The sequence below is a fragment of the Polypterus senegalus genome, chromosome 10 (assembly GCF_016835505.1).
Source record: "Polypterus senegalus isolate Bchr_013 chromosome 10, ASM1683550v1, whole genome shotgun sequence".
NCBI lineage: Eukaryota > Metazoa > Chordata > Cladistia > Polypteriformes > Polypteridae > Polypterus > Polypterus senegalus.
The window spans coordinates 13,117,406-13,127,961 of record NC_053163.1 but is presented as its reverse complement, the minus strand read 5'-3'; the positions used below and the strand labels follow the sequence as shown (position 1 = coordinate 13,127,961).

The window sequence follows — 10,556 nt, the reverse complement described above, 5'->3', positions numbered from 1 at the left end:
AGAAGTCGAAGGCCTGCGCTCGGGCCGGCTTGTCTGGGTCGAACTGCCAGTTCCTCCACTCACTTGCCTGCTGGCCTGGTGTGATGCCATAGCGTACCAGGATCTCCTGTTTTAGGAGGTCGTAGTCCGCGGCCTCCTCCTCGGGGAGGTCATAATAAGCCCGCTGCGCGGGTCCCTTCAGGTAGGGTGCCAGGATGGACGCCCACTCGGACCTCTGCCACTGGTTCCGGGTGGCCGTCCTTTCGAAAATGCCCAAATACGACTCGACGTCGTCCGCTTCTGATAAGGGCACAAGAGGCGGAGGCGTCGGTCGAGGGGGATCAGGTCTTACCGTTTGTGCAGTGGCCAACCTGGCCTTCGTCTCCTCCAACTCTCAGTTGGTCGCGGCTTGCGCTTGCTGCAGGGACTGAATCTGTGCGTTCATCCCTTGCAGCAGTGTTTAGGTCCTGTCCTTCTGACATTGTTTCGGACTGAATATCCTGCAAACAACTACGCCACTGTAAAAGAGAAATCAAGAGACAGCATAAAGGTTTGGGGTTTCCGGCAGTGTATACTGAATTACGATCCACAATAACAAACAGGTCAATGTACATGAAAAAAAAGTATTCCAGAGTGCATGACAACAAAAGATGCTGTTGGCGGACATTTTATGGAGGAGGAACCGGAAGTGAAAGAAGGGATTGATGACGTCATGAGTAGTGGACGGAGAAAGGGCGGAAGTGGCGTACTGCGGGAAGCTGTAGGAGGGAGGCTTATGGCGGTGGTGCGTCTTTTCTTCTGTAAGAAATAAAAGGAGAAAGGTTAGTACCCCGCCACTCCCTGCTGGCGAATGTCCTTCCGAACATATTAAGGTCCGTCCGCGGTCCCCTACTCGCGTGTGCGTGACAATATATATACTGTATATATATATATATATGACAGCAACACTCAAAACGGTGACAAAACAATTACATTGACAATCATGTTACGTTATTTTTAAAATGTTTCGTTTTCTTTTTCATTATTTCTTTAACACACTACTTCTCTGCTGCGAAGCGCGGGTATTTGCTATTTTTACACACACACACACACACACACAGAGAGTTGTTTAATCATTAGGTGTGTTCTGTTTGCAAAAATCACTGTGGTTCCTGTTTAAAGTGACCCCATCTGCCGTTCTTATATTTGCTCATATTTGGACCTGCGTCCATATTGCAAAAAGTGTGCAGAAACCCTTGCAGCACACATTGTGTCCTGAGCAAAAGTTTCATCACTGAATTGCTGAGGGTTTTGTACGGAAACGTATTAGGGCCACGGTGAAGAAAAAAAAAATACGGACAAAGTGAAGAAAAAACACTATGTCGAGAATAAAGTCGAGAGGTTGACTTTATTCTCGACATTTCCACTTTAATCTTGACGCTTATGAAAAGAATAAAGTCGACATGTTGCTACATAATTTATGACGGGGTCTGAGAAAATCTAGTAAATTAAACATTCATTTTAAGATGAAATTTAGTTTACGATGTTCTGCTTTAATGACAAACTGAGAATAAAGTCAACATGTCGAATTTAATCTCGAGATAAACGGCGAGAATAAAGTGGAAATGTCGAGAATGCGTACCTGCCGTAGTGCAAGTGTGAATTGAATATCCAACAGGCTCTCCCTTTCCCACTCAAAAGTCTTATTCATAGGTACTTTACATTTTTTTCAAACGTTTTACCAACATGAGCAAAAGAAGTGTTCAGAAAACAACACTGCTCAGTTATTTCAGAAAAGAGACGTCACAAACTAATGAAGGTGCGGCATCAACTCCTCATGTGGCAATTTCAGACAAGGCTGGTCCATCAGGGGAAGTCTCTTCAGCACACACTCTGCCAATTGATCAATCTAAGCACCGCTTATCCGGCATAAACAAGCAATGGTTTAAAGATTTTGATTGGCTAATGGTCAATGAAAATGTTACGTGGTGCTCATTGTGCATGAAATACGCAAACAAACATCCCCCAAAGAGGGGTTACTTTGGGTAAACGTGCCATATACAAGAATTCAAAAAGAAAGCTTGCTGGGCCATGAAAAAAGTAAAACGCACATGGAGTCTTCTGCTGACCTTTTAGGAAAGCGTGTACTTCAGCAAACTCGAAGTGGTCAAATTGAAAGATCTGTATCTGTGTTAAATAACTTACAGAGAGATGCCTTTGTGGGAGCTGTAAGATCCATGCATTGTTTGGCAAAAAATGAGTTGCCACATACAACGTTGTTGTTGTTGTTTGAAAAGCTGTTGGAACACTGTAAAGAAATAGGTTGTTCCTTTTTACAACACCTTAATGCACATTACAACTATGAAAGAATAATGCAAGAGCTGCTGGATGTCTTAGCATCAGAAATAAAATCTAACATACTGAAAAATATACACACTGAAAAGTTTTTTAGTATTCTGTGTGATGAAACCACAGATATCTCAGATATAAAACAATTAATTATTTACATTAAATATGTTTGCCAGGTCACTAAAGCGGTCAGAATTAGTTTTGTATCAACCCGCAATATGATTGATGGCAAAGCGGAGACTATAACCAACACACTGAGTGAGACTATGGACACTCTAGGCTTGAAAACTGCTAATCTGGTTGGACCAGGGTCAGATGGAGCAGCTGTTATGATTGGGAAACAGAAAGGTGTGACAAAACTGCTTAGAGATAAACATCTGGACTCTTGGTCAACTGCCACTGTGTAAAACCACCGATTGGCCCTTGCAAGTTCCCAAGCAGCAGTTGCTGTACCTTATTTAACAAAACTGAACATCTTAAGGCAGCTGTTCTATTTCTTCCAAAATTCTTCAGTTAGGATGGCTGGTTTAACGGAAATTCAAAATATTCTGAACATTCCCCAGATTAAGCTGAAAATGGCCAATGACACTAGATGGCTGTCTCATGACTTTGCAGTACAGTCAATACGACAGTGTACGATGAATGCTCTCCTTGGAGGGCCCAGATCCTGGGGACTTTGATTATGGGAAAGCTTCAGACAACTGGGCCTCTTGGAAGAAAAGAAGAATAAATATTTAACTGAAGACACCTTCTGCATATGCAAGTTGGCTTTGAAGAATATTTTTAAATTTTTCTTCATTAGGTTTCCTATACTTTTTTTCATTGTTTTCACTTTTCTTCCCGACAGCGACAATACATATGGTTTATGTGATAACAATTGCTATTTAAAATTTTTGTTAGGGTTGCAGGATCCTGAATTGGATACTTCTTAAATTTAATAAAAATATTCTGGCACAAGTGTCAAACCTTAAAAAAGTAAGTCATATTGAGCTTTGAAAAATAATAATAATTAACTAATAAAAATAGTGCACATTTACATTTTCCCCACCACCAAATTTCCCCGTCCCGCCCCATCCGGCTACTTTTTCTTGCCTCCCGGCTGGAAAAAATTTCTGGGAAGAACACTGAGATGCATTAAACTAATAAACAATATGCTCTTAATTTCAGTGTATTTATAAAGCCATGTTAAGGATGTGGATATAAAAAAGAAAGGAAAACCACACAGGAACAGTAGCACTTCTTTGATGCTGGGTGCCGCCAGTCTGCAAAACTGAGTGCAGAACTTGTGTACGCCAGGGTATGAGCTACCGTGGAAATGTGCGTGGCTTTACACCAAGTTTAGGTTTAATACATCGCAATTTGAACATGGTGTATACGCACCGTTTATGCATAAGGCCCCTGGTTTGCACTTTGTTGGTTAAATAATATATATATATATATTTTTAAAAGGGCTAATTATCAAAGAAATACACACAAAAGTAGACATGGAATCAGGTCAGCTAGTTGGTGGTTATCTGCCTTGCTGTTTTCAAAGAATGGTTTTAGTTCTTAACAAACACGTGGTTTGCAGAGAATTCATAAATTGTTCCAATAAGGCAAATTTCTATGGAATAAAATAATTAACCACAGTAAGTGGGGTGCCAAAGCAGCCTGTGCTATTAATTTTATTAGCCAGCTTTGGTATATTCATACTCCACCCCTTTTCATTTGATACATATTGGTATGTCCCTAGCTAGGTTCTGCTTTGTTTTAGTTTTACCTTCCTCCATATTGTCCATCCATCCATCCACTTCCGCTTATCAGAGATCGGGTCGCGGGGGCAGCAGCTTAAGCAGAGATGCCCAGACTTCCCTCTCCCTGGCCACTTCTTCTAGCTCTTCTGGGAGAATCCCAAGGCGTTCCCAGGCCAGCCGAGACATAGTCCCTCCAGCGTGTCCTGGGTCTTCCCCGGGGCCTCCTCCCGGTTGGACATGCCCGGAACACCTCACCAGGGAGGCGTCCAGGAGGCATCCTGATCAGATGCCCGAGCCACCTCATCTGATTCCTCTCGATGCAGAGGAGCAGCGGCTCTACTCTGAGTCCCTCCTGAATGACAGAGCTTCTCACCCTATCTTTAAGGGAAAGCCCAGACACCCTGCGGAGGAAACTCATTTCAGCCGCTTGCATTCGCGATATCGTTCTTTCAGTTGCTACCCACAGCTCATGACCATAGGTGAGGGTAGGACCATAGATCGACCGGTAAATTGAGAGCTTTCCCTTACGACTCAGCTCCTTTTTCACCATGACAGACCGATGCAGAGCCCGCATCACTGTGTATGCCGCACCGATCCGCCTGTCGATCTCACACTCCATTCTTCCCTCATTTGTGAACAAGACCCCGAGATACCTGAACTCCTCCACTTGGGGCAGGATCTCACTCCCAACCCTGAGAGGGCATTCCACCCTTTTTCGGCTGAGAACTATGGTCTCGGATTTGGAGGTGCTGATTCCCATCCCAGCCGCTTCACACTAAGCTGCGAACCAATCCAGAAAGAGTCGAAGATCGCGGTCTGATGAAGCAAACAGGACAACATCATCTGCAAAAAGCAGTGACCCAATCCTGAGTCCACCAAACCGGACCCCCTCAACACCCTGGCTGCACCTAGAAATTCTGTCCATAAAAGTTATGAACAGAATCAATGTCTAAGGGCAGCCCTTGCGGAGTCCAGCTCTCACTGGAAATGGGTTTGACTTACTGCCGGCAATGCGGACCAAGCTCTGACACTGATCGTACAGGGACCGAACAGCCCTTACCAGGGAGTCCAGTGCCCCATACTCTCGGAGTACCCTCCACAGGATTCCCAGAGGGACACGGTCGAATGTCTTTTCCAAGTCCACAAAACACATGTAGACGGTTGGGCAAACTCCCATGCACCTTCCTAAGGGTGTAGCTAAGGGTGTATCCTCCATATTGTACTTTAGGTTAATGAGATTATCATCTTTTTACCTTCAAGTTGACATTGGTTATCACATCCTAATGCTTCATATAACTTCTTGTCAGAAACCTACATGACAGTATAATGATTCTTAGCATTTGATTTTCTTGGTGAGAAAAACTATCTGTCCATAGTCACTATAACAAGCGGGACAACACACACTCTGTACGTTCTGGGTCTTAGAAGAGATACCTCACTAATACAGCGTTCGGGGACGGATTAGAACGAGAGACGTTTTAGAACGAGAGACGTTCAAAAAAGTTTCCGCACTTTTTTTTAACTCTATTTATTAAGAATTTCAAAACAAATTACATTACTTTTTTACATAGTTAACTTACTTTGTGATGCAATTTTCCCAGCGTCATACCAGCTTTTTAATGCCCAATTACTACACCTCCCACCTTCACCATTTCCAGCAAAAATATAAAAGTGTGGAAACATTTTAAACGTCCCTCGTAAAAAGACGTGTTTGAAACCAGATACCATTTAATATATGCCTACTTTCGTTACTCTGGGCAGCTAGCAAAGGACTGTGCCTTAAGTACGCATGTACGTTATACCTAAAGCACTGCACACTATAAACGCAGCTAGTCAAGGACTTCTCAAACAAAGGATTACAGGTTATTTTTCCAACTTTGTCTTTGTGCAGTTTACTTAGAAATTTACATTCAAGTATCAACACAGTTGAAGGGCTCTCTGCAAATTTCATTGTGTATTTGACTCGCTGTGCAGTGAAGGAACTGGAACTTTCTTTCTTTTGTAGCTCTACTCATTGCAGTTTCTGTCTCGCAGGAATCAGTACATTCACTAGAATTGGAGTCCCACCAAGGAAAAGGTAAATTGTTGATATGTCAGGATGATATTGGAACAGAAAGTTAACTGTCTGTCCAACCTAAACACGGTTGCTGAAGAAGCCAATGACAGTCCGGAGCAATTAAAGGACGTGCTTACAAAACTTAAACATGCCTATGAGAACTTTAAGAGACATTTTAAGAAATATTATCTATTTTCTGTTAAATATTAACATGGAAGAAGCATTACAAGAGATAAGTAGCATTACTTTACTTGATCAGCAAAGACACATCACATTTCTTGAAGTCAAGGTTAAAAAATAGGATGAGACAGTTGCATGATACTGCATCATGCTATTCTGTCTCATCTAGGCATTCTAGAAAATCATTAGGTTGCGACAATCAAACTCCTAAAGATTGGACCTAAGCAACCACCTGGTTTTAGCCCATGGAGAAGCAGAGTCATCTGGCAGCTAAGATTCAATCTTCCTGTGTTAAACTGGAAGCAGCCCTTAAGAAGTAACTTGCATGTCAGAGAGCTTCTGCTTCTCTTCAGGCTCTTAAAACGACTCTACTGGCACTTGACTGAGATTCTGTTTCAACAGTGCAGATCACATTACTAAGACGGTCACTCACATAATGCCCCAGCATTATACGAAATGCCCATCACATTCCCTGTATGCTTAAGTTTAGGGTTGCAGGGGTTATCGCTTGAATTCCTTACTGTTGCCCCTTCCTTTGCCACTGAAGATCACGGGAACAGCCAATATGCTGTAGCTACTGATGGGAGGTCCGGCTCTTTTGGCTTGGCTCCCTTAGAAGAGCCGGCTCTTACGGCTCCCAAATGGCTCTTCATTTAGTATCACTCGCAGCCTTCTATTTTAGCCTGATTTAGCAATTATGAATGGTTTGTGTGTTAGTAAGCAATTTTTTATTCAGTGTTTTCATAAAAGCCTTATTTTATCATTTTTTTTTCATTACAAAAAAAATACACAGTTACTAAATGAACAACTAAACACAGAACCACAGCAAACAAATCAAACAAATAAAGGTCAAAGTCTTAACATTGTGACACTTTAGATAAAAGTCTTTAGTGCAGTATGGCATTTAGAAATGCCAGACGGCTCAGCTTGGATGGGCTGATGTGATTTAAGCTTCTCTGTGGCAACAGTGCTTCTGTGGAAAAACTCTACAACAGCCTTCACCTTGTCCACAGTTGGCTTCACCACCCTCAGCACATCTTTTATTATTAAATTTATTGTGTGCACAAGAATGGTGGTGAGTCCACTGCAAACTTTTCATTGCTTTTGTTATGTTTGCTGCATTGTCACTAACACAGCACACCACTTTGTCACCTACTTGCCACTCTTTTGCCACTCTTAGTTGCTCCTCTGCCAGGTTTTCTGCAGTATGTCTCTTGGCAAACTCACAACTGTCAAGAAGGCAGGATGTCATCTTAAAGTTTTCAATAAAGTGGCAAGTGACGGACATGTATGAACAGGTCGTTCTGGATGTCCGGCAGTCAGTTGTCAGGCAACCTACTGAAGCTTTTTTGACCCTGTCTTGCCACAATGCATGTTCCATGTTATACAGTCGTGGAATAATTGTTTGGACAAAGTTTTTCTACTGGGGAGAACATACATGGGGTTTAAGGCCTGGACAAAAGTTTTAAAGCCTTTGTCCTACACAATGGAAAGTGGCTGAAAGTCACTGGCTATCATTTTAGCCAGCTCCTCATCAACATCTGTCTGGCTGGTATCATTTGTTTTGGAATAAATGTGCTTATTCTGGTTTCAGTTGCAGAAGTCTGTGATATACCTGCAGTTTTTTGGCAAGACAGTGGATGCTGAAGTACTTAGATTAAAACAGTTCACTTTTCCAGGGTCAGTGGTTGGCTTCTGGAGAACAGCGGGCAAGCTCTCCTCAAGCGGCACGGACGGCTCAGTGCTTCTTAGATGTCTGTGCAGGTTTGTTGGTGACCCTGCTCAGCTCTGACGGATATTTTCATTTTACATTTTCTGCACTCAGCTTTGCAGTCACCAATATAATTGAAATGCAGCCACATTCTGCTTCTTTTTCGGTTTTCGCTCATTTCTTCACTTTTTCCCGACGCGCTTACATTTAAATCCGGCTCCACGTCTCTCTGTCACCCTATATAACTGGCCTGTACCACTTCACTCGCTGTCTTCGGATTGTCTGCCAAGCACCCCACCCCCGCACCCTGGTTAGTACTTTGCCATAATTGTATGATCCTAGCCTGACTTTGCATGTGACTGGCCGCATGAATTCTCTGCAGCTGACGAATCGGCTCTTGTACTTCTCTACGAAGAGTCGTTCGCAAACGACATTTCACTGCTGCAGATCCGATAAAAAGCTGATACAGGGTGCAAACCATTAAGTTTCGTACGGGAAACCAACATAGTTCACACATAAGCAAAATAATAGCATTCGAGAGTAAACGGATTCAATTACAATTACAAACGCATTTGGACCAGTGGAACACAAGTGAAAATCAATAGAATTAACATGTAAACCAGTAGTATACATATACAAACCGATATAGTTCACATACGAACCGATAATCAGTGGCGGTTTTAGGCATGGGCGAACGGGGCAGCCGCCCGGGGCGGCATTTTTTCATGACACGTGGGGGGCGGCACACGAACTTGGAGGGAAAAAAATCATCTGTGCCGCTAAGCGGTTTTCTATTATCTATGATACCTGCGCCGCCCCTGCTGCTGAAGGAGCCGCACAGAAGCTGAGCGAGCGGAGAGGAAAGGGGATGAGGGGCGGTGGGGGTTGGGGGGGGTATCGCACAACTGTGTGTACAGTTCACCTGTCCCAAATGAAGCGGACAAGGAGGGGGGCTAAACTATGTCAGTGACACCTGACTTTCTTACAAATAACGCACATTTCATTCAAAATATTTTAAACACAGACCAATAATTGGCACATTTTTATTTATTTATTTAATTGTGTGCAATGGCTAATAAAAATAGGTAATAAAAAACGATTATGATGTGGAGGTGAATTGGTTTAATCTTGACTTCTGGTCGTGAGTGACAGCGTTGGGGATGATGGGAAATCTGTTGATTGCCGATTACTTAGTAAACACAGCGATGGAGAGAAAAGGCCAAAGCTGTCAGGTGACCAATTTAGGAAAAAAAAGAAAAGATGATGAGGAGAAACGGGCAAAAGATAAAGGTATGCAACAATATTCTCTCTGTATGATTAAGGTATTCATGTCATTGTGTTAATTAGTGGTATAACGTTAACTCTTACTTTTGTTAGCCTTCTTGCTTATGATGCATGCTATGCTTACCTTGCTAAAAAAAAACACAGGAAAAGCCTAATATACAAACCATCACAGAAATTCTAATGGTTTCTATTAAATACCATTGTGAACCATTAACTTTTTTCCAGTGAAACTATTACAAAATTCCTTATTGTAGTGTGTTTTGGGCACTTTTCCAATAGGATTTACCATCCCACCCACCAATAGAATCCATCATATACCAGCAAACACTGTTATACTTACCATTAAAACCAATACAATTCCCATTATAACCATTAGATCCATTACATTTTCTGTTATTTTTGGGCAGGGTTCTGTTGTCCACAAAGCGCCACTTCTCATATGAATCACATGATGAGCCTTTCAGTGATGCCCTTAGGAAGTTGGAGATTGGATTCTTCAATGTTGTTCTTGATGCAGCCCTGTCAGCCATCGCGGAGAGATTTACCACATTGGAAAATGTGGAAAACAAATTTGGGGTTTTGACAAATTTCCCTAGTCTTGCAAATGAGGAGCTGGCAGAGCAGTGCAATGCACTAGGTACCACACTGCACTTTGAAGGGCATTCTGATTTGGACAGTAGAGAGCTTTTGCAGGAAATCAAGAACTTCCCTCACCTGCCATCAAAAACCATGAGCCTCCTTGAGCTTATCACTTTCATGCACGATAAGGATCTATCTGAGATCTACCCCAACTTTTGGACTGCTCTCAGGATTGCACTTCCCCTGCCAGTGACTGTGGCTCAAGCAGAGAGGAGCTTTTCCAAACTGAAGTTAATCAAGACATACCTGAGGTCAAACATGTCTCAGGAACGGCTCACTGGCCTTGCTGTCATAAGCATTAATCATTCAGTAGGGGAGCATATCTCATATGATGCCATTATTGATGACTTTGCATCTAGAAAGGCCAGAAATGTCAGATTTTAGTTTCAGTTTGTGTTTTCTGTTCTGCAGTAAAATAGTTTAATTTTCTTTAGTGTGATTTATTCTATATTTTATTTGTATATTATTCGTAATAATTTTAAATATTTTTCTTAAATAATATTGGTTTGTACAGAGTATAATTAAGTTATGAGCAGTTTATTTATTTATTTATTTATTTTTTTGCAAAAATTGGTCTGTTACGGAATGACGGAATTACTACAATAAAACGTGTGGTGTGTACAAAATGTGTAGTTTTGTCATGTTA

At 42.0% G+C, this 10,556-nt stretch overlaps 1 protein-coding gene across 1 annotated transcript; it reads left to right on the top strand.

Moving 5' to 3' along the window:
- Positions 1-691: 691 nt before the first annotated feature.
- LOC120536387 lies at positions 692-10,324 on the top strand. The gene is made up of 2 exons (XM_039764710.1): positions 692-779; positions 9,648-10,324. The coding sequence occupies exons 1-2, from the start codon at positions 692-694 to the stop codon at positions 10,292-10,294; spliced, it is 735 nt and encodes a 244-aa protein (XP_039620644.1). The 3' UTR covers positions 10,295-10,324.
- Positions 10,325-10,556: the final 232 nt, after the last annotated feature.

Excerpts from the sequence above, each read along its gene's own strand:
- LOC120536387 (XM_039764710.1), top strand. The coding sequence starts at position 692 with ATGAGTAGTGGACGGAGAAAGGGCGGAAGTGGCGTACTGCGGGAAGCT. Across the intron at positions 780-9,647 it reads GGTGGTGCGTCTTTTCTTCT|ATCCATTACATTTTCTGTTA; the intron begins GTAAGAAATAAA and ends TATAACCATTAG.